A 25,820-nucleotide genomic window follows, 5' to 3' on the forward strand; every position below is an offset into this window, starting at 1 on the left:
GCTCTGTCTACCGCAGCAGCCTGTTAAAGCAGCTTGTGTAGTCTGTGAGGGAGCTGACAGTAATGAACCACAGCAGTGCGCATGTAAGTGTGTTTTTCTTGTACATGCATATATATTTTTACATTTATGCAAAAACGTGTTATACCAAAAGTCTATACTGGCTATATAATGTCACTTCCTGTCCAGACTGCTCCATGATCATTCATAAAACCTGCTGTGACTCTGCACCTGTGTGTGTAAAGGCGAGTGTTTGTGTGTTAAAATATGAAACTTCACTTACAAGTGTGCTTGAAACTAAGATATGTGATATGTGCATTTATTTCCATAACCCAGAATCCTCACCAGGCACTTCTGAAAAGCGCTGACTCTTCAATATTACTATGTGAGAGAGACAATCATGCTACTCTGAAGTTAAATTAGAACCAACCATGACATGAAGAGCTCATGTGATGATATATATTTCATTAACAGACTCGTCTAGTCAAAGTTCTCCATCCCTGTCTCTGGGCAATGACACCACCATGTCACACAGGTCTGTTTATATCTTCTATAAGCTTAATTTGGCTGTCAATGTTTAGATTTTGAGATGCTTTGTATGTTTCTGTATCAGAAAGCGGAGTAACAGTGAGGGGTGTGGCCATGATTTCACTCTACGGAAAAGCAAGTCTTTTATTGGTTGTTCTTCTGGAAGCCCCACCTCCAGTGAGTTTTCCCAGTCATTCCGAACCTGTATAACTTACTTTCTTTTGTGTAAATCAAAAGGTGATGAATTTCCTGCCCGATTTTTTCCCCCATACAATAAAATAAAATGGGAACTGAGTATCATTGAGATACTATTATAGTTTTTATTATTTTGTTTAATTATATTTTTATACTTTTTTATTTTAGTTTTAGTTTATTTTGCTGTGTTTTTGTTATTTTAATTCGTTTTTATATATGTCTATATCGTTTTTCTTAATTTTGTATCAATTTTGACTTCTGAACTTCTGAATCTTTAACTTTACCTGAAAAAAAAACAAAATAATTGATTACCTGAAATCAAATAAATGTATAGGAATAAATTAAATGAATACTATAATTTATAAATATCCTAAATGTATAAATAATATATTAAATGTGTGTTTTGTATTATTCGTTTTTTAGATATTTTTTTTATATTACGTAATTAAAATATTTTTATGGTTTTAGTTTTAGTTAATTATTATAACCCTGTTTTTGATCTCTAAAAATAACAAAAAAGCAAGTAAGAATGACTCGTGCATGATTTGTATTTTATATGATTTATTTTTAAAATTCTGAAGCCAGGTTTGATGTCAGTGATGTTTGCTGTCATTCATGTCAAATAACATGATTTTTGGCTGAACTGTAGTTTTTCCTAACACTTTTATCATCTCTTTTCCAGATTCTACTGATTCTTTGGCTCACATATCATTTGACTACTCTGCTGAATCTTGGAGCACTGTCGTGGACAATGAATTCAGTAAGACACTGGACAAAAAGGTGGTCAAGAGACAGGAGATCATCTATGGTCAGTAATTATGTTTAGATTGATTTGTTTGGATATCAAAAGTTTGGATGCTTTAGTTGAGCCTAATTTGATCTGTTAGTGATGTGTTTGTTGCAGAGCTGATGCAGACAGAATTTCACCATGTGCAGACTCTCTCTGTTATGGCTGATGTTTTGAGGCGGGGACTGTTGGAGGACGTGCAGCTGGAGCAGGACGTGATCGCTCAGATTTTCCCCAGGCTGGATGAGCTCTTAGCTTGGCATAAAAACTTTCTCATAGACATGGAGACCAGACAGCGGGCATCTATTCACCCAGGAAAGCACAAGAACTACATCATACGACAAATTGGTGATATTCTGTGTCAACAGGCAAGTGAGAACTAAACATTTAAAGACTTGAAATTTATCAATTTACATATTGCGGCTGAACAAGTTTCCATATTTAACACTTACCTTAGGTTCATTTAGCAATTGCGTATGTAGTTTGCAGGTCGAAATGCTTCTCAGATGATAGAGCTGTATGGTGATTTCTGCAGTCGGCATCCAGAAGCTCTGAAAATTTATAAGCAGCTATTACAGAGCAACAGGAAATTACAGTTATTTCTCAGAGTAAGTTGATTAAGCATATGCGAACACACTCATACCGAACAGTGTTCTGATGATGACTGTACTTGTTGCTTCTACAGCAGCAGAGTAACAACTCTGTCATCAAACGGCGTGAAATCCCAGAATTCCTGTTGCTTGTTACCCAGAGAATCACAAAGTACCCTGTTCTGATAGAGAGACTCCTTCAACACACTGATGGTAAATACATCTTTGTAGAAGCTGGTAGATTTTATTTTAAAGTGTACATTTTATGATAAGCTAAATATGAATAAATATTACTTTTAGATTAATATGTGACCCTGGACCACAAAACCAGTCTTAAGTCGCTGGGGGATATTTTTAGCAATAGCCAAAAAACATTGTATGGGTCAAAATGATAGTTTTTTTTCCTTTTATGCCAAAAATCATTAGAATATTAAGTAAAGTGTATGTTCAATGAAGATATTTTGTAAATTTCCTACCATAACTATATCAAAAGCTAATTTTTGATCAGTAATATGCATTGCTAAGAACTTCATTTTGACAACTTTAAAGGTGATTTTCTCAGTATTTAGATTTTTTTGCACCCTCAGATTCCAGACTTTCAAATAGTAGTATCTCTGCCAAATATTGTCAGATCTTAATAATCCATACCTAAATGGAAAACTTATTTATTCAGCTTTCAATTTCAAGAAATTGACCCTTATGACTTGTTTAGTGGTCCAGGGTCACATATAACATTATTTATATTATTAATAATGCCAGTTACTATTAATTTTAATTTAAATGTATTTTTTATTCATATTTAACTGATCATTCATATTCACATAATTTATATAATGAACACATATTTCTATTATTATTCTTGACTCACTGATGGCATACCCATCTTTTCAAAAGTTAAATTAAAAGAGTGACCATAAATATTATGTTTAAATAATTACCGTTAATAATAATAGTAATAATACTTGTTATTGTTATTGTTAATTACTATATAAAATGCAATTCTTATTCAAAATATAATAAAAGTAAAATATACATATGAACACAGTGCATTTGTATAGTGCAATCTGATACATAATATTTCTTAATGATCTGAATGATCATCTTGCTCTGTGCTGTGCTTTACTGTCACTCCTGTAGATAACAGTGCTGAGCGCTATGATATTGCAGTGGCGCTGGAGGGTCTTCGGGGATTGATAGAAGAGGTGGAGCGACGTGTGGGAGATTACCAGAATGCAGAGAAACTACAAGATATCATCAGTCGCCTAGACAACAAGAGCTGCACTCGCCTGAAGAACGGAGAGATCTTCGGCAAGCAAGACCTGCAGAAAACACACCGAACTCTCACACACTCTTCAGCGCTGACCTGTAGGACCACCTCTGGCAGACTGAGAGGTATTACTGCCATGTGTTTCTATTTTTTTTAAATTCATGTATTATTTATTTCCATTCCCAGTGTCTCTTTCTCTCTTTTACAGATGTTCTTGCACTGCTCCTCACAGATGTTTTGGCTTTCCTTCAGGAGAAAGAGCAGAAGTTTGTCTTTGCTGCACTGGTACAGAAATATCTATAAAAAATACGTACAATACAGTATATTGCGTTTTTCTAAGCAAGTGTTTGTGCACTTAAGAAATCAAAATATTAATTCACTTTTAAATACTTTGTGTCTTCAGGAGCAGAAGCCATCTGTGTTGCCCTTGCGAAGGCTCATTGTGAGGGAAATAGCCAATCAGGAGAGAGGATTATTTCTGATCAGCGGCGATTGCTCTGTGGGGCCTGAGATGTACGAGATACACACACAAACTCGTGAGGAACGCAACACATGGATGACACTGCTGAGACAGGTTGCTGATAGGTGCGTTAGACCTAGAGAGTTTCATTTGTCTTGAATGATATTTTTGAAGTCTATACACTACCATTCAAAAGTTTGGTTCAGATTTTGTTTTTTTTTTACAAGAAATTAATACTTATATTAGCAAGGACACATTAACACATAAAGATACATATATTGATCAAAATGGTAAAAATGGTAAAAAAAAATGGTAAAAAGATGTTAAAGACATTCATAATGTTAGAAAAGATTTGAATTTCAAATAAATGCTGTTCTTTTGAACTTTCTATTTAACAGAGAATCCCTTAAAAATAGTCACAGGTTCCACAAAAAAACATTTAAGCAGCACAACTGTGATAATAATAAGAAATGTGTCTTGAGGAGCAAATCAGCATATTAGAATGATTTCTGAAGGATCACGTGACACTGAAGACTGGAGTATTACAGACTTAAAATTCAGCTTTGCATCACAGGAATAAATTACATTTCAAAATAAATTAGAATACAAAAATTAAAATACTATTTCACAAAATTAAGTTTTTATTGTATTTTTGATCAAATAAATGCAGTATAAGACGATTCTTTCAAAAACATTAATAAATCTTACCCACCCTAAATCTTTAAACAGAGTATATTTGTATTTGTTTCAGCCTTCCTGATGATCAGACTAAGAAGAATGAGGGGGAAATCAAAGTTAAAAAGATACAGAAGTTACAAGGTAACATCTTTCCACCCACCTGCATGACTTTATCATTCCTTATGTCTGATTGCTTGTGTATGTCCGTGTGTGTGTAGAGGCACTGTTTTCTCTGGACCAGCGGCTGTGCTCTGTTATTGAGGAGAAGTTAAAGATCTGTAGAGGGACTGGTAGATGGAGTGTGGCTACTTGCCGACTTCTCGTTCAACCACACCCTGAAAACACGCCTCAAGGTGTCACATTACTGTCTGACGCGCAGGAAGAGGGTAATGAAGCTGTCTTTCTCTCTATAGATACACACTCAGGTTGTACTGATCTTCACCAAAGTCTTTTCCTTCCCAGTGGTGAAGCTGGCTATCACTTTGTTGACTTGGCTTTTTCCTTGCATATGGTCACCAAGTAACCATGAGAACATAGGCCAGGAAAGAGCAAACAGTGAGTAATCAAATGATTAACACTCAGACTGTTGTCTAACAGAAAACTATTTCATTAGTGTTAAAAGGAACAACATTACAGGAGTATTTTTCACTGTCCAACATTTTTCTTTCCAGATAGCAAACAAAATTTGCCAAGTCGGAGCAGAAGGAGTGCTTTGGTGGGAACTGGGGTGGGGCCTCTCTCAATAGCCCCAATAAGCCCCGCCCACCAGACTTATTTAAAGGTAAAGCAATTTCCTACAATTTGAACAGTTTTTTAAACACAAGCAGATATCTATGTTAATTGTTTGTAAAACCATTTTTATACAAATTTTCCCATTCAATTCAGTGGAACAATTTATGTAATAATAGAAATTCGGCTCATGCATCATGAATGAGGTCTATTTTGTCTGTGATTATAATACATGGAATATGTGCCTTTTCTCTACCAATCCAGGTAGCAGAGGGTGTTCACAACTTAATCCACATACTCTACAGTCTACAGGTGTGTGCCATTGATTAACTTATAATAGATCTAAATGTTTGTTTGTTTATATAATTTATACATATCACTGTTTTTTTAAGGCTGCAGTAATAATCCAAGACAGCTGCTTTGAAGTTCAAAATCTCCTCCTCCTTGAGGGAGAAGCTCCGCCCCCAAATCTTACAAGTGATTATGATATCAAAAGAGTGGGTGTGGCAGTTTTTCTTACATCATGTTTATCTAGAATGTGATAGTTACATGTTTGTATTATATAATAGAGTTAATTTGAAGCATGTTCCAGACTCTTAAAGGAATATTTCATCTGAAATTGAGAATTTTACAAAAACTTTACTCATCCTTAGGCTATCCAAGATGTAGTTGAGTTTGTTTCTTCATTGGAACAAATTTTTTGAAATTTTGCATCACATCCCTTTTCACCAGTGGATCCTCTGCAGTGAATGGGTGCCATCAGAATGAGTCCAAACAGCTGATAAAAACATCAAGATAAATCACAATCAATCCACATGACCACAATCCATCAATTTCACCTGTGAAGTGAAAAGCTGCCTACATATACATCATTAAGGCATTTTAACCAAAATATGAGTCCATAACCCTTATTACGCTTCCTCCGGTGAAAAAGTCTATTCCCTGTTGTCTTCTCACATCAACGTCCACCAACATATTAGTTTAGAACTATTTGGACTATTTTTGATCTGTGTGGATTACTTGTGGATTATTTTGATGCTTTTATCAGCCGTTTCAACTCTCATTCTGATGGCACCCATTCACTGCAGAGGATCCACTGGTGAACAAGGGATGAGATGTTAAATTTCTCTAAATTTGTTCTGATGAAGAACCAAACTCTTCTAGATGGCCTGATGATGAGTACATTTTCAGCAAATGTAAATTTTTAGGTGAACTATTCCTTTAATGCTATTTACACTGCACTTCCTGTATCACTATCTCCGCAGCAGGGTTTGGAGTGTGGCACGGTCAGCGGGACTGAGGCTGTGCAGCAGAAAGAACTGGAGCAGAGAGAAAAAGAGCACGCTGAACTGACAGACAGACTTGCGAAAGAGAAAGAGCAGTTTGAGGAGGAGCTGCGGCTGTTTGAGGAGAAGTTGAGGAAACTGAGAGAAGAGGAGAAGAGAGTGAAGAAAGAGAGAGAAACATTAAAGGATGAGGAAAAGAAAGTGCAGAAAGAGAAGAATAGTCTGGAGACACAGATAAGACTCATTCAACACAATTCAAATCATCGGCAAGGCATCTTGCCTTCTATCATATAACAGGAGAAATGATTTGCATTTATATGTGTGTTACAGTTTTTATGTGTTTAAGTGTTAAAGAGACATTGTTGTGTTTTACTGGCAGAGTTGGAGACAAGATCTGACCTTCAAGAGCAAGACCAGGCTGTTCATTTGAAAGAACTGAAATGAAGAGAAAACAGCATATATATATATATATATATATATATATATATATATATATATATATATATATATATATATATATATATATATATATATAAATATATTTATATATTTTCTTTATTTTCATGACTATGAAAATTGTAGAGTCACACTGTCGAACCCAATCGAGATGGTTTAGGGGTGAGCTGGACCGCGGACAGAAGGCAAAAGGGCCAACAAGTGCTAAGCATCTCTCGGGGAACTCCTTCAAGACTGTTGGAAGACCATTTCAGGTCTTGAAGCTCATCAAGAGAATGCCAAGAGTGTGTGAAGCAGTAATCAAAGCAAAAGGTGGCTACTTTGAAGAACCTAGAATATGACATATTTTCAGTTGTTTCACACTTTTTTGTTATGTATATAATTCCATATATAATTCCACATGTGTTAATTCATAGTTTTGATGCCTTCAGTGTGAATCTACAATTTTCATAGTCATGAAAATAAAGAAAACTCTTTGAATGAGAAGGTGTGTCCAAACTTTTGGTCTGTACTGTGTGTGTATATATATATATATTTTTTTTTTTTCTGAATTGTCTGTAATGATGATGATTGGTTGAGGTAATTATCATTTTTAGTGCAATGGAAATAGACTGCAGTCATGAGTAAAGATCTAGACCATGTTTATGTATTCTCAAGAGCATGACTCCAACTCTGCTTAGTGGTGAAGTGTATCAGACTTGTACCACACTATAAGTCTTTATTTATGGCTTTTATGGAGACAGCAAATCATCAGTCAGAAACCTTTAAAACTCATTATTATTGAATTATTATTGTGGCTCTAGTATTTGGATAATACTGGAGTGTCATTCTGCTTGTTGACAATCTTAAACATATTTCTGACATCGGTCACACGTTTTTGCATGTGCGTTTGCTGAATATTATTCAAATGACTAACAATCACCATACCCTTATTTTGCAAACACCACAAGTAACTTAGAAATACCCCAGATTTCTGCTTTTAGAAAGTGAAGCACCATCTTTGTTCAAATTTCTGTCAGTAGAGTTTTAACTGGTTGCCGGCCGGACAGACTGGGGATGTACAAGTCTTTGCCGCAGTCTGACCACAGCAGAGTCCACACTGGCTGCGGCACGCTTTCCATGCTTGTCGTCCTCCAGCTGCTGATGAACAACCTGCAGCTCTGCGATCTCTTTCCCTGAGGATTCTAGATGTTTCCGGAGCACAGTACTGCCCTGAGAGTATGAGGCAAATGTATGTTAACAGTTCACATTGTGGTAATCAAAGCTCACACTACTGTTCTATGGTTTGGGATCAGTAAGTTTTTTTTTTTGTTATTTTGAAAGAAACTTATGTTTTTCCTCAACAAGGATGCTTTAAAATGATCAAAAGTGACAGTAAAGACTATTTGTTATTACAAGTTCTATTTCAATTTGTTATTTTTATTATTACTTTCTATTCATCAAATAATCTTGAAAAAATAGGTTTTCACACAGCTGTTTTCAACACTAATAATCAACATTGATGATAAATGTTTCTTGAGTAGCAAATCAGAAATATTAGAATGATATCTGAAGGATCATGTGAATAAAGACTGGAGAAATAGCTGCTGCAAATTTTGCTTTGTCAACACAGAAATAAATTTGTTTTTTTAAATATATTAAAATAGAACATGGTTATTTTACATTTTAATAATATTTCACAATATTACTGTATTTTAAATGCAGCCTTATTGAACATTAGAGACTAATAATAATAAAAAATAAAAAAATTATTTCTTTTTTTTTTATTTCTATTTCCCCAATCTTTTGAACAATATGTAGTTTATGTATCTTTACTTACATCTTTATTTTATAGAAATATGATGTACTCTTTGTGCTTTACACGAGTGTTTCAATTAAATTATAAACAGTTATACTGTCATAGTATTTTTTTTTATGTATATTGTCTAACTGTTACTGCATTTACAAAAAAAATTGATTAGGAAACAAAGATGATGAAGTATAGCACTTTATGATTGACAGATCATAGAAAAATGTTAGATGACATCCAATGCTCTGACCTGTGTTAGGAGGTCAGATTCTGGAAGCCCAACACTTGAATGGCGCCCATACAGCTGAGTCATAGGCCTGCTCAATCTCTCACGACAGTAAAGATCAGCACTGCAGACTGGGCCCTGCAAGGAAGGAATTCATCTTCATTAATCAGTGAGTGAAAAGGTCATGGAAAGAATGGTAACATTATGCAGAATGTAGGATTTTTAGTAGCACTTTATGATTAATTTTAGTGGGTCCATGAAAGTCACTTTGGTAGTAAATTAGTACAATATAATACCATAGCTCTGCCAAGACTGTAGCCAGCACATTGCATCTGTCTCTGTTTGCGGTAAATGGCCTGTCTAGTGGCAGCTGAGCTCAGTGTCAGATGTTGCTGATGAGGAGGAAAAAAAGTATATATACATAAACACAGTAAACCAGTCCAAAACAAATTTAATTACCTTTGATCAAAATCACATTTAACTCCTTAAATATAAAGTAGGAGCAGAGCAAATGCATTATGTTTGTAATTATGCCTGTAAAACATTCCTTCCATTTATTTCTGCTCTTTTAAATATTTATTGGACCTCTGGAGAACGTTCTGCAAATCCATACAGCCTTTCAATGTCCATCATTATTGCCTGTCCATTGCATTTATTTATTATTTTTTTTGTATAAACTACTGTTCCAGCATGTTTTTTTTAAAAGAAGTCTCTTATGCTCACCAAGGTTGCATTTATTTGAGTAAAAATACAGATACAGAGTTTTAGAGTTTTCTATTTGAATACATTTTAACATGTAATGTATCTCTGATGGAAAAGCTGAATTTTCGTCAGCAGTTACCATAGTCTTCAGTGTCACATGATCCTTAAAGGGATAGTTAACCCCAAAATAAAAATTATTTCATTAATTACTCACCCTCAAGTAATTCCAAACCCCTAAGAGCTTTGTGTTTCGACATTTAACACACTCTGCAGAATTTCGTCTGGATCTACCAATCATAATTTAGTTTTCATTCCACTCTCCACTTTAATCACTCACCTCAAGGTTGATAGTTTCATTGATTTTTTTCAGCAGGGCTTTGCTGGCTGAACGGTGCATATCTGTTTGCTTTTTGATGCCATCACTCATGACTTGTGAAACATTCTCTCTGAGCTGCTGAGATTCACGTAGTACTGTTGATGAAGCATCCAAAGCCTGTTTGCACTCTTAGTGACAGACAGAGTGAGATTAGTACCAGCAGTCATTCACTGTCTGCATGCAAGCTTGGGTGACAAAGAGACAAAGGTAGAGTGAGAGACTTTAGGATAAAAGTGTCCCGGGTTACCTGGAGTGAACGGTCCAGCGGGGTCAGGTTTCAGCGAGAGGGGAGAAGGGTGCGTTTTCACACCCGCTGAGAGTGAGCCATGCTGGGGAAGCAGCTCTGTTACTCTGGATCTCTCAAAGGCACACTCCAACAACTGCTTACTGCTCTCAGCCAAAACCTCAAAAATTAAAATTTAATAATAAACAGAATACAGCATATTCTTTTTTTCAGTCCTGATGAAACAATGAAAACATTCCTTTATAGGCATTAAAAATATTGACATATTATATATCCAACAAGGCCTATTTTTCACCTGTTGTTGAGTTAAAGTCTTTCTCAACATGCTCTCCAGTTCTTGTTTTAGCACATTCAGGCCTCTTCGTTCTTTGTTTAGAAGATCATCAGCTCCATCCAGTATCTTGATATAACACAGAGTGGAAGCCATGATTTTGCACTCTTTATTTTTCAAAGAGGATATTCATATATTTTGTAAGTCCACATTTGATCTCTTTAACCTCTTATGGGGTCATTTTAAATTAGACTACTAGTCATTTTTACTGTATATACTGTACTGTCTCTGTGGTGGCCGGTCGAAATGTCCTTCCGTCTGCACTTTGCTGATTGACCAGCAATGCTTTCCTTAGATTGCGGAGCAGTTTTTCCAGTTGTTCCCTTTGATGCTCCACCCTGGTGCCCTCCTGTGTGACCCTACCTGCTCGTCTGCGCAGATGACCCTCTACCTCTCTCACACCCCGCATATATTCACCCGCCATACCGGTGTTGACAACTGCACTCTGATCACGCAGAGCCGGCGGGGGGAACGGCCTGCTCATGACTCCAGAAGTGAGCTATGAAAGTAAAATTTGTTTTATAACATTGTTGTAATATTGAATGTACTTCTAATGAACATGTACAGTAAATATAACCTGAGTCCTATTTTTAGTCTTATCATATCTTAATGTTCATACATTTTTTATGTTTTTGAAAATAGTTATTTTATGCTCACCGAGACTGCATTTATTTGATAAAAATACAGTAAAACATTGATACTATAAAATATTTTTACAATTAGTTTAATATATTTTAAAAAGTAGGCCTAATTGTTAAATGAAACAGTTTTCTTATTGGTCAATACTGAATAAAATATCTAGAGTAGAGGCTATAATGGTCAATATGTTTTAATTTCATGTAAATTACAGCGTAAAAATGATATTCCAAAGCTTTTGCTTTTTGCTTTCTTTTTTTCTAGCAAACGCAAATGTTTTACGAACAAACATACATTTCTCAAGGGAACGATCCGTTTTGCGAAAGAACGCGAAAGCATTGGAATATTATTCTTCACACCACCATGGACAATATAATATAAGAAAACTTATATTTACAAGTTCACAGCGCCTCAAAATTGCATTCACAATAATACAGCATCGCGTCGAGGACATTACAGCTGATATAAATCGACAAAACCTTTAATTAAGAAATGTGTTAAGAAATGTTAAATGCATTATATTTATAATTCACTTTTTTATTGCAGAACATTATGTTCATAATTAACGATCTTGCAGTAACTGGTACGCACTGCGTCATAACGACGCAACGCTGCATTAGCCAATCAGAAACCAAGACCGGCACTTTGCTGTTTTATTGGTGTACTTTACCGTACTTCCAGTGGATTTAAGTCGGAATTCTTTCTTTTTCGAGTCACTCTCATTGTGCTCCTTTTCGACGCTGTTGTTAACACTGTAGGCTGTTAACTGAGGACGTCTGTGGGTAACGTTAAATGTCCCAACGCTGTGGCTGCGGTAGCGTGTAGATGAGTGCAGTTGATCTACGTGAGTTTGACGCAGAAGATCTTCGGCGCGCAGAATCGAGCGGACAGTGGCGTCCCTCCAGCCTTTAGATCCCACAGCCACAGCCGGGGGAGTGGACTGGACCGGCCGCTTCATGGTCATGGTAACGTACTTTACCATCTGTGGAACAATCCGAATAACTCCAAAGTGTTTGGTTTTAAAAGTGTTGGTCGTCTCCAACGCAACAGTTCCTAAAGTGATCGGGGGCGCGCACAGAGCTCTGATTGGGTAACACGAGACGCACTAATGAACGAGTGTCATTCAGCTCCATTCACACTGCAACTCAATCAGTGGAGATCGTGTTACTTGACGACAACAGATCGCAACAGAGACACACTTAATTAGTGTGGCACAACAATTAAATTATTAAAAGAAAATAGGACTTGATTTGATGATGGACGCATGACAGCAATGAATACTGAACAATTACAATGAAGAATTTCTGATAAATAAGCATCATCATCTAACACTGAAACACTACTGACATTAGAAGAGTTTAACTTTTTATTAGTATTTAAATGTAATATTTTACATCCCAATAATTTACCCCATACATTGATCAAATAATTTCCATATTTTACAATTATATATTATTGCTTAGACTTAGAAGTGTATTCAGCTGAATTCAATTAACATTTTGTCCAACGGGTATAAAAAAGGTAAGTATACCAAGGCAGCCCTCCTGTTAAGCCCTCCTCATGTAAAGACCATCGACTCTACCCTGCAACTCCACCAGGCAGGACCGATATAAGTATCGTTTTGATTCATTCTTTTTCCTACTACCCCTGTCAACCCTATTAGCAAAGGGCATCTCAGGAACCACACTTCAGTGGTTTGAGTCTTACCTATCAGATAGGTCCTTCAAAGTACCTTAGAAAGGTGAGGTGTCCAAGTTGCAACATCTAACTACTGGGGTGCTTCAGGGCTCAGTACTTGGACCACTTCTCATTTGTAAGTCACTTTGGATAAAAGCATCTGTTAAATGACTAAATTTAAATATTATAACAATATAATTTTACAATTATATATATATATATAGAGAGAGAGAGAGCGAAAGAGAGTCACTTTTCAAAAAGAATACCTAGAAAAATATTTTGATTGTAGTTGATTATTATTCCAGGCCTGAAACAATTTAAAATATCCCTGTTCAAGGTTTGTTTGTTTTTTTTGTTTGTTTTTTTTTATTGTAAAGGCATCTAGGAAAGTATACTGTATTTACCTATGTAAAATATGATGAGGTCATCCATAAATAAAAATCTAGCACCAGGCATAATGATCAGACAAAAGTACAATCATTTAGATATTTGAGGCTTTATTGTCAATTATACCCCCAGGTTCTCAAGGAAGAAACTTTAATATTTCAGACATAAAAGAAAACCTCCGACAAAACCTTTAGAAAACCCACACAAACTTGAGGATTCATTTTAAATGTGATTTATGAGGTATGCACCAAGTCATGGGGATTTCAGCGTACTCAGATAAAATAAGCCGATTAAAACATGTTCTTTCCAGAGAGTCTTGTAAATCCTTCTATTGTGCACAAGTTTTCTCTACACTGTAATGAATATAGCACATCCCAGTTTGTACCATAATCCAAAACAAATTAAACATTTATAAATAAAGAACAAATAGAAGATCACATGGAAAATCACGTTGGGGAAAGACAAATCAAACAAGTAACAAGAAAAGCAGCGTTCAACATATCCATACATAATTAATAAAAAAAACAATTTAAACATTTAATAATAACAATGCCAGGATTGTGGTTTATGAAAATAAGTATTAATAAGCACAGTGTGTGCTGAAAAGGCACGTGTGTGTGTGTGTGTGTGTGTGTGTGTGTGTGTGTGTGTGTGTGTGTGTGTGTGCAACCATGTAAATCTTGGAACCACAATCTGGAAGTGTGGGAAGTAATTAACATTTTATGTCTGAGTTCAATCTAAATTACTAAAGCAACATGTAATGGCCCAGTCATAAATTCATTTAAACTAAAAAAAAACAAAAAAAAACATTTCATAATATACACTCAACTTTCTCAAAAGTTTAGTTTTGAAGAATCTGGCTGAACATGCAAATGGCACTATCCACAACGTATATACGTTGACATGTCTTGATTTCCTTTCAGTTTTAAGAGAAATAGAGAATTACTGTTTTAAAAGAATTAACTTTATTAGAAGCTGAGCTATTGTTTTAGATTGCACTCAATGAAAGTAGTGCCATTACCAATATATTGAGCAGTTATCAAGTTCAGTATATAGAACATCATTAAATTCATTAATTCATCATTAATTCACATACTGTGTTTAATCACACACTCACAGTGTGTGTTTCAGGGCTATTTTGGGTCCAAGTCTGCTAGAGATGTTTTGCTGTAGCTCTGTTAACACACCGTCACGCTCCTCTAACTCCAGAAGAACTTGCTATGAAGGGCAAATAAGAATATATCACGTCAGTAATTTTTGATCATGGAGAATGTTCATATGGAGAATGTTGATAGCAACCAGCAGTTTAGAAACAGGTTATTTACCTCTATGAGTTTATCCCTCTTCTGAAGATTGTCTCTTAGTTTTCGTTCCTCAAAAGCTTTCTCTTTATTTTCTTTCTTCCAGCCTAGTTCAGCCTCCTTTTTCTCCTTGGTTTTCTCTCTCAGCTCCTTGAGTGTGTCCTTGAGTTGCTCTGATAGTGCAGTGATGGTTTGTTTGTGATTTTCTCTTTGGTCCTGAAATAACATGGAGGCATGTTGATGAAAACATCCAAACCTGATCTTGAGAACACACTTGTCATGGAAGTCATGCTTTTAAAAAACAAAAAACAAAACATTAATGAAATGTTTACTGGTAGCGATGCACTGAAATTTCAGCAACCAAAAATAATCAGCCACAAATTTAGGTTTCCATTTAAACGGTTTTGGAAGGCCCAAAATCACAGCCAGAAAACAGTGACTAATTTTACTTCTCTAATGACACATTTTCACATACTGATTTCTCTTTATTTAAAGAATCTTCATTTTAAAGAACGGAGATCTTTTAGGCTATTTCAGACTGCAGGCAAATCAGACCAACTCCAACATGTGGTACAAATCAGATTAGGAAAAAAAAGAATAATTCAGATTTCATGTGTTGTTTGCTTTCAGTTGGTGAGTGAAAAAAACTTCACTAAAGTTTATTTGTAACGCCTACCATCCAATAATTGCAGTAAGTTTGTGCTCTCTTTTGATATGAAACAAAGTCTGAGCTTTCAAATTCTGTCAATTGTATAATGAAATTCAAACAATAAATGTGGTTTTGAAGCTCTTTACTTTCTGTTTCAGTGCAGTGCTTTGGTAGATAGAAAAAAAATATTTTGGTGCATCACTAGCTTCCAGAGGTGGAAAGTAACGAATTACATTTACTCGCGTTACTGTAATTGAGTAGCTTTTTTGTGTACTAATACTTTTTAAAGTAATTTTTAAAATCTGTAATTTTACTTTTACTTAAGTATATTTTGATTGAAGTATTGTACTTCGCTACATTTTAAAACACATTAATTACTGAGTAAAAAAAATAAAAATAAAAAAAATAAATCGCTCCCTGGAAACTACGGCAGTAAATAATGGGCAGGAGGGCAAACTGGCACTAAAATCACAAGAAGAAAGATGCAGACCGACAAAACAGGCGTTAGTGGTGCAGACACCGCTGAAAACGAAACCCCGTCATATTCTGAAGTTGAACTCGAAGGAAATGAAGTGAACCCCTGGCCATATGTATGCTCTATTATGCAGTGTAAGCTGTACTTGCTTAGGAAGACCAAACTAGCAGCTTATAAAATCTCGACAAGACATCAAACCTTCGCAAGAATGTAGAGGTAAGCTAAATAATTGCATCGTTGCATTGGTGGCTAAAATGAAGCTTTGACATTTTAGCAAGAGGTTTTGCACAAATTAGCCAAAAAGACAGTGGTGAGGAGTGTGCTATTTTTGTTTTAATGATGTGCGCGCGCATTTATAGTGCGTTCTTTCACTGTGTGATTCAGTCTCCTAAAATGCATTTAGAATGATCACAAAATTGAAGATATAGGGGAAGAAAATTCACATATTTATATAATTTCATATATTAAATCAAAATCACACAAAGAATGCCATCTTTTCCTCCAAAAATCATCATGAATATATACATACATATATATAACAGTTCAGTAAACAAGTTAATTAAGAGACTTGCGTTTTAGACACCATATTGCCTTTTTTAGCTCTATTTCTACAACAGAAAATAATTCCAAACACAGCCACCAAAGCACAGTTTTGCGTCTCTGAGCAACGTGATTCGGTTCAATCGCAATGACTCACTTATTAACAGTGACTTGCTGACACATACTGGCCATTTTAATTTCACATTTAAAGTATCTTTTGATTTTTTTAAATAATTAATTTCTAATCATTTCAAATGAGTATTCAACATTTTATGTCTTGTATATCAAAACTTTATTCATGCATTTGTAACTGCAGGTTAAATGCATTCTTGTCCTGCACTAAACAGTGTAATACATCTAAATGCCACTTCCAATGAATCTACTGCATTTCCTCTGCATTAAAAGATGAGTTTGTTGATACTGATTTGCCTGGTAACAGCCCAAATGTTTTATTATTCTAAATAACTGATTCCTTTAATTAAAAACAACTAGTTTGAGATTAATAGACCTATACCAGGGGTGTCAAACTCAGTTCCTGGAGGGCCGTAGCCCTGCAGAGTTTAGTTCTAACCCTGCTCCAGCACACATATCATGTAGTTTTCAAATAAACCTAAATGATTAGATTAGCTGGATCAGGTGTGTTTAATTAGGGTTATATCTAAACTGTGCAGGACTGTGGCCCTCAAGGAACTGAGTTTGACAACCTTGGTCTGTCCCATTTTTGACTCCCTCCCACTGTTAAAATGTAACTAAGTAATTTTTACTCTGAGTAAATTTTAAATGAGCTACTTTTTACTTTTACTTGAGTAGATTTTTAGACTGGTACTTTTACTTGTACTTAAGTAAAATTTCATTAATGTAATGGTACTTTTACTTGAGTAGAATATTTTTGTACTCTTTCCACCTCTGCTAGCTTCTGATATTGGCCAGAGCATTGTCTGCACACTCCACTAGGTGGCGCAATGGCTTTTCTGTTGTATAATGAAATGAAATAGCCATTAAGTACATTCATTAGATTCAAATTTTCAGGTTTTTGAGATATTCAGCACACTAAATGACTGGCAATGAGTAAAATTTTTTGAAAAAGCCACAATGGGAAATTAAATTTATGATCTAGTCAGACCTTACCAGTATGATGCTTTCAGCATCAGTTAAGGCCGAGGAGAGGCTTGAGATCTCCTGCAGCATGGTGGCGCTGAACTCCTCTCTATCTCTGAAGCTCGCTGCCAGCAGAGCTTCTTTCTCTCGCAGCTGATTGACCAATCCAGCCTCAGCTTCGCCCCCTTCCAATCCCCGTCCAATCAGTGAGTCTGAGAGTGCCTTTGGGGAAAATGTTAATATTTGACTACTGGAAATGATACATTAACTAAATACTTTGCAAAAGAGGTCAAATCAGACAGAGGGTGATAACGCCACGTTTACCTGCACATCTCTGCGGGAACTCTCCAGCACCTCTTTTAGCTGGGAAATATAGTCTTTGTTCTCCTTCACCAGTGCAGTCAGAGCTGAATCTCTTGCGTTCCACATTTCCCTTTCTTTCATAGTTTCCTGTTGGGCTCGATCCCTCTCCGCAAGCTCTACACGTAGGTGCTATTAGAAAATACAAAACATTGATTTTCTTCTCATTATAGTTTGCAAGCTGAATAATTTTTTACTATTTAACAACTCTATGTTTTTCATAATGTAAAACATTCAAACTATTGGGAAACTAAACCCCACTGCTCTCTGAGAACCCTGTTTTCTGTATAAGAGGTATCAATGCCTCATTTACTCTCCAATGAAATGCACTCATGTATAATAGCAGCAGTTACTAACCAAGTGACTAAGTAAACAGTATGTGTGCACCGTTGAATAAGAACACTGTTTGTTTGACTCACGTTAATAACATCCTGGTTACACTGGAGCACAGTGTTGAGTGTGATGAAGTCTCTGTCTCTCTCTCTGCCAGCGTCTCTCATGGCCTGCAGCTGTTTCTCCAGAGCTTTCTCTTTTTCGCTCAACTCAGACAGCTGGGCCTCCAGAACCACCTGATTAAAACATAAACATAAAAATTAAGTATAAGCACTGTGGAAAAATGTGCATGTGTTTTCAGCATTATCTGGACCAAATAAACACAAAACTGCTCTTGACTTGTACTCAGGTTATTTACCCAACACAGTAACCCACTGTCACTCTCACTGACTGGGTGTGTTAGCCAGAACTTCAATGTAGGCTCAGTCTATTTACTACTTGTAAGGGTCAAATAACTAAAGTTAAACAGATTAAAATGATGAAAAATCATATTTCAGTAATTGATTAAATTATGCTTTCATTCACTTTTAAATAAATGGCAATTTTTTTTAGGGTTAGCCTATAGTAATTTTTATCATCTAAATTTAGGAACAAAAGAGGTCTGAGCAGTCTTCATTTAAACCGCTCAGTTAGTTCATCCGTTAGACCTCACCTCACGTTCACTGCATGTATCAGTCACTGTGCTGGCCAGTTTTTTGATGAGTTTGTCAGTGTCCTGTGATTCCAGCCCCTGCTCAGCACACAGCTTCCGGATCAAAGTCACACATTCCTGAAGTGAGGAGAGCACAGAGTTCACTGACACATCCATGACCTCTGCACAATCTTGAATCTATAATAAGTTCATCAGTTCAGTACTCACCTGGATTACATTCTCTCTGCTGTGCAGTGATTGGCTGAGGCTCTCTATGAGGTAATTTTTATTTTTCAGACTGGTCTATGTGGCAAAACAGATCAGATGGATATTAGTTTCACAAACAGGCAACATCCCCGGTAAAATGACTCCATGTCATCCCTGAGGGACAGTTCATGGCATTGTGACTCCTTATGACTGCATTCCAGTGTTATATAACTGCTATCAGCTCACACTAGAGAGGAACCATTCAAATGCTCCTACCCAGCATGCACGACTAGTGCTATGAAATTTCAACACTCTGTAAAATACTGAATTAAGGTAAATCATAAGAGAATGGATATGTACTGTGGCCACAAAAAGTAAGTTTATATAACAGCATATCAAGTCATTGCATTGTATAACATTAAATACCTAAATGATTGATCATAGGTCTGTTATTCCTCGTTCCCTAATAATCTATTTAAACTCTTGTTATCCTAATAGTTCTATGCAGTATTATTATATACTATTATAGTATTTTTCTTAACATTTTGAATTAGCTTTTATTTTTATATTTTCATTTTAATTTTATTAGAGTTTTGGCAATTTTGCTATATGCTTTTGTCATTTTTATTTGTTGTGTTTTTATATATATATATTTAAATATAGCTATATGTCAGTTTTGGTATTAGTAATTTTAACTCTATCAAAAAATTTCAAATGTTACCTTGGCAAAAGAAAAAAACCTGAACTGAAATAAGTTCTTTTTTAGTTTTTCTAATTATATATTTATTTCTCCTTTATTTCAATTAACACAAAAAATTGTTTGAAAAGTTTATCCACTGTTTTTCTGACATCTAAATCCTAACAAAAGAAATCTAAATTTCTTTTAAGTACACATTTCAATTTAAAGGTGTGTTTGTGTTTTTAAAATATATGTAACTTTTATTTAATTGTTTTATCATCTAATGCAATGGAATTCATAAATTAATTGTGGCTTAAATGTCTGAATACTTGTTTGGACCACTGTATGAATTCATTCCTCATGTATTTGTATATTTTGTTTTATATTTATATTTAATATATGATGAAGATTAAAAGAGGGAAAAATCACATCAAAATGCAGCAGCTGTCAAGCCTTTAATGAAAGAAAGCCCAGGGCAAACTCCTCTGGTCTGGGAAGATTCCTGGAGGAGGTGTGTGTATGCATGCATGCATGTATGTATACACCTCTCTACGTGGGCAAACCCAAACACTATCTTTTTGAAAACATTCACACACCTTCTGTAATATACCCTATATAAGGCATAATTTGAAAAAAGTCAACAAAAAGATTAGGAGAGGGTGTGCCTCAGATGTGCGGTGCTAAGCCTCTAAAACACAATGCACAGTGCACACGATCGTTTGAAACAGCCATGCCATTTAACTTAATCATCAAGTCATCTTACCACTTGTGGAGACTTCAACTGCTTGGCAGGAGCATCTGTTGTTGGTTTGTTGCGATCCCTTAGCTGTGCCTCAAGAGTTCTGATGTGAGCCTCAGCTTGAACGAGTTGTTCACGCAACTGCTTCACAGCAAGGTGCACCCTACCTTTGGACGCCTAAAAAGAGAGATAAAAATGAACTCCCAAGAAAAATGGTGAACCGTCTGAAGCAGTCTGATAGTCCTCACCTCTCTTTGCAAAGGCATAAAGTCATCTTTTAGCTCAGTCAGGATGTCATTGTTCTCTTCTTCAAATTCATCCTCCGTCCCATTGTTGCCCTCTCCAAAATTCAGGACCCTCACTAACCCTGCTTTCAGTCCCACCTCATCCTTCCCATTCTGCACGTCCCCTCTTCCCAACACAGGAATGCGACTTCCAGCCGGTGACCTCACTGGCTTTCCCTCAATTCTCTTTAACTCTTTGAAAACTGTGTCTATCATGGCCGAATGCTCTTCTGGCCAATCAAATGGATCATTGCCGTCTAAAGAGTCCAGCGACTGAACGGAGGCAGTGCAGGATCGAGTTCGCAAAGAATGACAGGAACTGGACAGAGAGGCGGGGCTGGATCTGACAGATGGCACTTTCGACCAATGAAGAGGCATGCTGCAGGATTTTTCTCGAGAGAGGCCCAATGATGTGAAAGCTTGATCGGGCAAGTGACGTGGAATTCCACAAACGGACTCATAGTCCGAGTCGGACACCCTCAAGGAGTCGCAACACTCACACATCTTGCCTTTCTGACACCGCTTCCCTGTTCTCCTGTAATACGAACATGACTCCGCTTTCTCGGACCACCATTCGTACTCGGAGAGGGCCATGTTGTCCCTCAGCATTTCTCGATATCCTTCCCCTACATAATCCTTCCGTTCCCCTTCATCCTCACTGGAACTACCATTTCTCCTGGAAGTAGATGAGTGGCGCTGATCATACATGCTTCGCACCCATCGTCTGATCTTGTCCCTTTCCTGAGAGAGTTTCTGGAGTCTCTCACTCGACAGTGCTCGGACTCTGGCAATGACTGTGTCGAACTTGAAAACTCGCTCCAAAACAGACACACACTTGCCGCATAAAAACTCCCCCTGACCATCCCCACGTGGTACAGACTGCTCTAATATATGTGTCAGCACACAGAGCAGGTCGATTCCTTTCGTGGGGGTGAGCAGGCCACGAGACTTCGATAGCGAACGAGAGGAACTTAGTGATAAAGTGCTGCCTAGAGATAAAAGATAAAGAACATATACATAACTATAATCGAATACGCAATATTTTTTAATGCTCTTAATTATACAGCACTTTAATACCTTCAGTAATTACAATTAATAATGCACAAATATGCCTTCCTTTTTATTCTCCAATTTATTAAAAATCTATGCAGTAATAACAAATATAATGTAATTAGACATGTTCTCTGCAGGTCATACCCCATGGGCTGCTTTGTGCCGATCTGGGCAAGCTTCCCTTGCTAGAAAAGTCTGTCGGCGTCTGAGGTTGTGCCCCCTTTCTGTTCTGACCTGCATACAGCCATCGCCGCTGGTTACCTTGCAGGTCACTCCCACAAATGCGGCAGCCTTCACTTTTACCTCGAGTAGTCATCATAAAAAGGTGCAGCAGGTGCCCTATAATAATAATAGTACAAAACAACAATAATAATAATTCAATAACAATAATAAAACAAATCTTTAAAAAATGTGTTTCTTGGGGGAAAACATGAATTCGTGATATAGCATGATACAATATACATAAACTTTACACACCTGTTTAAATCTGTCAGTAGTTCACTGTTGTCCTTTGGCTGGGGTGGATCCACTGAATGACAGATCACTCTCCCCCACTGACAGTCTCAGTGTTTACATGGGCTGACTGAACACATCGGCCTTGAGCTCTAAACACACACACACACACACACACACAAATACAAACAAAACATGCTTTATAAAAACAAAATTAATCCGTTTATGGACGACTATAATTGGACACCGCGCTAACATCGTTCATCCAAAAATGATTTTGTGAAACGAATTTATGTAATTATTTACTCACATAATGTTGTTTCAAACCCGCCTAACTTGCTCTTTTACCTGGAACACAAAAGAAAATGTCAAACACAACGTTAGGTGACTGACAGCCACAGTCACCGTCACCATTTACTTTCTTTGCTATTTTTTCCATACAATAAAAGTGAATGACTGTGGCTGTCAGTCTGTCTATAATCTCCTCCTTTGTTAAAAAAAAAGAAAGACACAAGTCAGGAACAGCATCAGGTGAATAAACGTTGACAGAATGTTCTTCTTTTTTTTTTGCACTATTCTTTTCAAACAGATTTATGAAAAACTAGCACGAGCGTTTTAATTCAAATACATTATGTAAATAAGTGACGCTTCGGCAGAGAACTTTCCATACGATTACTAATCCCAGCAGCAGCCCTCTGTTTCTCTCTCCGTGTGCTCATTCAAACATGATTTTAAACCTATATCTCAGAGATAATGTACGGCTGATAAAACCCTACGCGAAATTGACTTTTGGCTCCTGGAATGTCAGAATGAACCTTCAGAGGACAAAACATGATAAACCATACAACCGTTAAACATAGCTGTGAACTGACCTGATAAGTTTAAAAAAACGAAAATATCCCGTTATAATCGCAAACGGACAGATAAAATCCTTCACCGAAGCTCAGGAAGTGTCTTCACGGTCTCGAGCAAATGTTCTCGTCCAGACCATAGTGGCAGCCGCCACGCGCCGCTCTACCTTGCTGACGTCACCATAAATAACCTGTTGCAGCACGCAGCTGTGTGCGCATCGTGCGCATGCGGCAATAGACCATTATATCCGTGTGTGTGTGTATGTATGCATGTGTATATATACATATATAAATATATACATGATAACACATGATAGGTAAAAACTGATAGCCTGAATGCACTGTAAGTCGCTTTGGATAAAAGTGTCTGCTAAATGCATACATTAAATTCAATTTAAATTATATATATATATATGTAACAGCCCAGACTGCAAGCTGATTCGGTCCAGATCCATGTGGATTTCATGTGGGCCGGATGTGGGCCGGATCTGGGCCAAAACGGCTTTATGTAATATAATTAGGCTAAAAATTAAATGTAACTGTAATCTGTTGCAGTTACTGAGAAAAAAGGTGTTATGAAATGACAGTTACTTAGGAAAATATTAACAATAACAAAGGGGGTTACATCTGAATATTTTTTTAAAAAGCTAGGAAATGTTGAATAATATGAATTAGCTGCTTTGCCTGCTTTTGATGCCTCCTGCAGCATTTAAAGGCTGTTTAGTAAAGCAATGCTATTCACGATGAGTGATAAAAATGCATTCCAGTACTGGAAAAAAAGAAGAAAAAGAAAAAATTCTTTCAGAAATCAGAAAAGAGCACATACATAAGAGTGCAGTGCAAAATGTTTTTGATAGGCAACTATTAACATGCTATTGACATTTTAATGTTGAACCCGGGGAAGCTTCTGCAGGTATGTAACTGTCACGCCATGGAGTTTGTGGGCATTCCAGCTGGCAATCGTGACAGTAACTAAGCCTACAGTTAACTGTAAACCGACATTAAACTATCTCAAATCAGATTTTGAGGTGGCTGTGCTTTAAAATAAAATGATTATAATCTTAATTCAAGTTATGAAGGATTTTGAAAGTCTGACAGTAATCAGCGTTGAGCACTGTAAGGTTAGCCCTGCCTCATTTAAATGTTTGAAAATGAATAACAGATAAAAACATTTGTTAGAAATTTAGAAAAGTTATCAAATGCAATAAGTTACATTAATAAACTTACTGAAATAGCTACACCACTGAATACATTTTAAATTGTCTAACTTGTATTCTACCTATTAAAATAAGAAGTAACCTTCCAAACACTGTGTAAGAGCCCGACATTGAGATATAGCCCTTGACACAAACATATTTGGTTACAATTTTTATAACAATTTAATTATGTATTTTATTAAAACTGAATATTAGGCTTTCATTATCTCTGGTCGTAGGACAAAATAACTTGATCACAATATTCAAATAGAGATTCAAGATTCAAGATTTTTATTTGTCACATACACAATTATATAGAGCATATATAACCAGCAGTGAAATGTGAGTCAGGTCCGCTCCATGGACAGTGCAATTATTAAGAATACAACACAGATAAAAATATACATAAATATAGCTATGAAAGATTGAAATAAAAGTAAACAATAAAAATAAGAATAAAATCTAAAAAAGATGTATACTGTAGAATTAAATATAGAACGGAAATAATGTGCATGAAAGTAAACTGTAGTCTTAAATATTAAGATACCCAGGGATGTACAGGAGGCAATGTGCATATGTGCATTATACTGTAGTCTTAAATATTAAAATACACTGGAATGTACAAGAGGCAAATGTGCAAACAGGTTGACACTTCCAGTATGTCAAGAATGTAGTTCAAACGTTGACCTGTGGAGGGCAGTAATACGCCCAGTAGCGTCTACACTACAGTCTGTTGTCTTCAAGCATTGGTGCCTGAAATAAAATCCAGCCAGTAATATCTTATTTATCTAATCTTTTTATCTAATAATCCAAACAATAATTCCGACTTCGCTGAGAAAAGTAACATGTGTGGTGTGTGATCATATAATTTTCACATTAATTATTAAGATCCTTCATAGCAGAACAGTTAGCTACAACTGCATCTGCATCTCTACTTGCTTATTTTGTTTGTGTGTAGTGCTAATTTGCTAGACTAATTTGCTAAGTTTTATTCAGACAATTAGCTTTAATGTATACATCAATAAATGACCTGTTGTCAGTTTCTGTGTCGGAGTAAAACAGTCTCAGCTTGTACCAAATTTTTTCTTGTACTTATAATATTTATTTGAAATAAGATTTGACGACTTTAATAAAATATTAAACTCAGTTTAATATTTAAACTCAATTTTTATTGAACCAAATGTAAATCCATAGTGCAGTTCTCAGGACCTTAGGACTTTGTGGCTCGACTAGCAAACCGAAACAATTGACATTGATCAAAGAATCACAGCATTTGCACATGAGCTTAGCTGTACAACAAAGTAAGTGTTTTCACTCATTATGTTTAATAGAATTCATAATTTAAGATATACACTTACATATCTATGAACTGACCCAAAAAACGTGGCTGAAAAACCTGCCCGGGCGGTGGAACAAAAAGTCATAGAAATGGAGAGAAAGAACAGAACCTACACTCTTCTTGAGGGCAGTGAGAGTGATGGATAGACAGACAGAGAAAGAGGAAAAGAGAAGAAAAGCAAAGATCGGGACAAAGGAAAGAAGAAAAAACATAGAGACGAAAGTCCATCGTCCAGTGAAGATGACTGGAAAAAGAGGTGATTATATTATGCTTTCAATCTTTTAGATGCTG

The 25,820-nt window shown here is 36.1% G+C and overlaps 3 protein-coding genes across 8 annotated transcripts; 1 reads left to right on the forward strand and 2 right to left on the reverse strand.

The window, feature by feature from the left end:
- The first annotated feature begins 521 nt into the window (after positions 1 to 521).
- On the forward strand, positions 522 to 6,967 carry LOC132123028 (rho guanine nucleotide exchange factor 28). The gene is made up of 16 exons (XM_059533559.1): positions 522 to 532; positions 611 to 702; positions 1,403 to 1,528; positions 1,625 to 1,875; positions 1,990 to 2,115; positions 2,193 to 2,310; positions 3,235 to 3,489; positions 3,573 to 3,649; positions 3,768 to 3,949; positions 4,576 to 4,643; positions 4,721 to 4,888; positions 4,965 to 5,057; positions 5,174 to 5,283; positions 5,496 to 5,543; positions 5,624 to 5,728; positions 6,497 to 6,967. The coding sequence occupies exons 1-16, from the start codon at positions 522 to 524 to the stop codon at positions 6,809 to 6,811; spliced, it is 2,145 nt and encodes a 714-aa protein (XP_059389542.1). The 3' UTR covers positions 6,812 to 6,967.
- Positions 6,968 to 7,518: 551 nt separating this feature from the next.
- Positions 7,519 to 12,538, reverse strand: LOC132123504 (coiled-coil domain-containing protein 105-like). The gene is made up of 8 exons (XM_059534160.1): positions 11,948 to 12,538; positions 10,865 to 11,140; positions 10,606 to 10,710; positions 10,314 to 10,470; positions 10,028 to 10,194; positions 9,285 to 9,380; positions 9,013 to 9,126; positions 7,519 to 8,185 (listed from the first exon to the last, which is right to left on the reverse strand). The coding sequence occupies exons 1-8, from the start codon at positions 12,257 to 12,259 to the stop codon at positions 8,000 to 8,002; spliced, it is 1,413 nt and encodes a 470-aa protein (XP_059390143.1). The 5' UTR covers positions 12,260 to 12,538; the 3' UTR covers positions 7,519 to 7,999.
- A 1,751-nt stretch (positions 12,539 to 14,289) lies between these two features.
- On the reverse strand, positions 14,290 to 23,176 carry LOC132123502 (golgin subfamily A member 4-like). Of its 6 annotated transcripts, none has more exons than XM_059534157.1 (13): positions 23,065 to 23,176; positions 22,454 to 22,491; positions 22,168 to 22,295; positions 21,835 to 22,029; positions 20,602 to 21,626; positions 20,378 to 20,530; positions 18,957 to 19,031; positions 18,750 to 18,866; positions 18,184 to 18,333; positions 17,729 to 17,896; positions 17,435 to 17,626; positions 14,667 to 14,858; positions 14,290 to 14,559 (listed from the first exon to the last, which is right to left on the reverse strand). In XM_059534157.1, exons 4-13 carry the CDS (start codon positions 22,007 to 22,009, stop codon positions 14,455 to 14,457), a joined length of 2,352 nt encoding a protein of 783 aa, XP_059390140.1. In that variant the 5' UTR covers positions 22,010 to 22,029; positions 22,168 to 22,295; positions 22,454 to 22,491; positions 23,065 to 23,176; the 3' UTR covers positions 14,290 to 14,454. The 6 variants fall into 6 exon arrangements, with proteins under 6 accessions (XP_059390140.1, XP_059390137.1, XP_059390138.1 ...); XM_059534154.1 differs by having other exon boundaries at positions 22,168 to 22,287; positions 22,450 to 22,491; XM_059534155.1 differs by having other exon boundaries at positions 22,168 to 22,287; positions 22,450 to 22,491; positions 23,081 to 23,163.
- Between the last annotated feature and the right edge of the window lie 2,644 nt (positions 23,177 to 25,820).

The sequence above is a fragment of the Carassius carassius genome, chromosome 41 (assembly GCF_963082965.1).
Source record: "Carassius carassius chromosome 41, fCarCar2.1, whole genome shotgun sequence".
Lineage (NCBI taxonomy): Eukaryota > Metazoa > Chordata > Actinopteri > Cypriniformes > Cyprinidae > Carassius > Carassius carassius.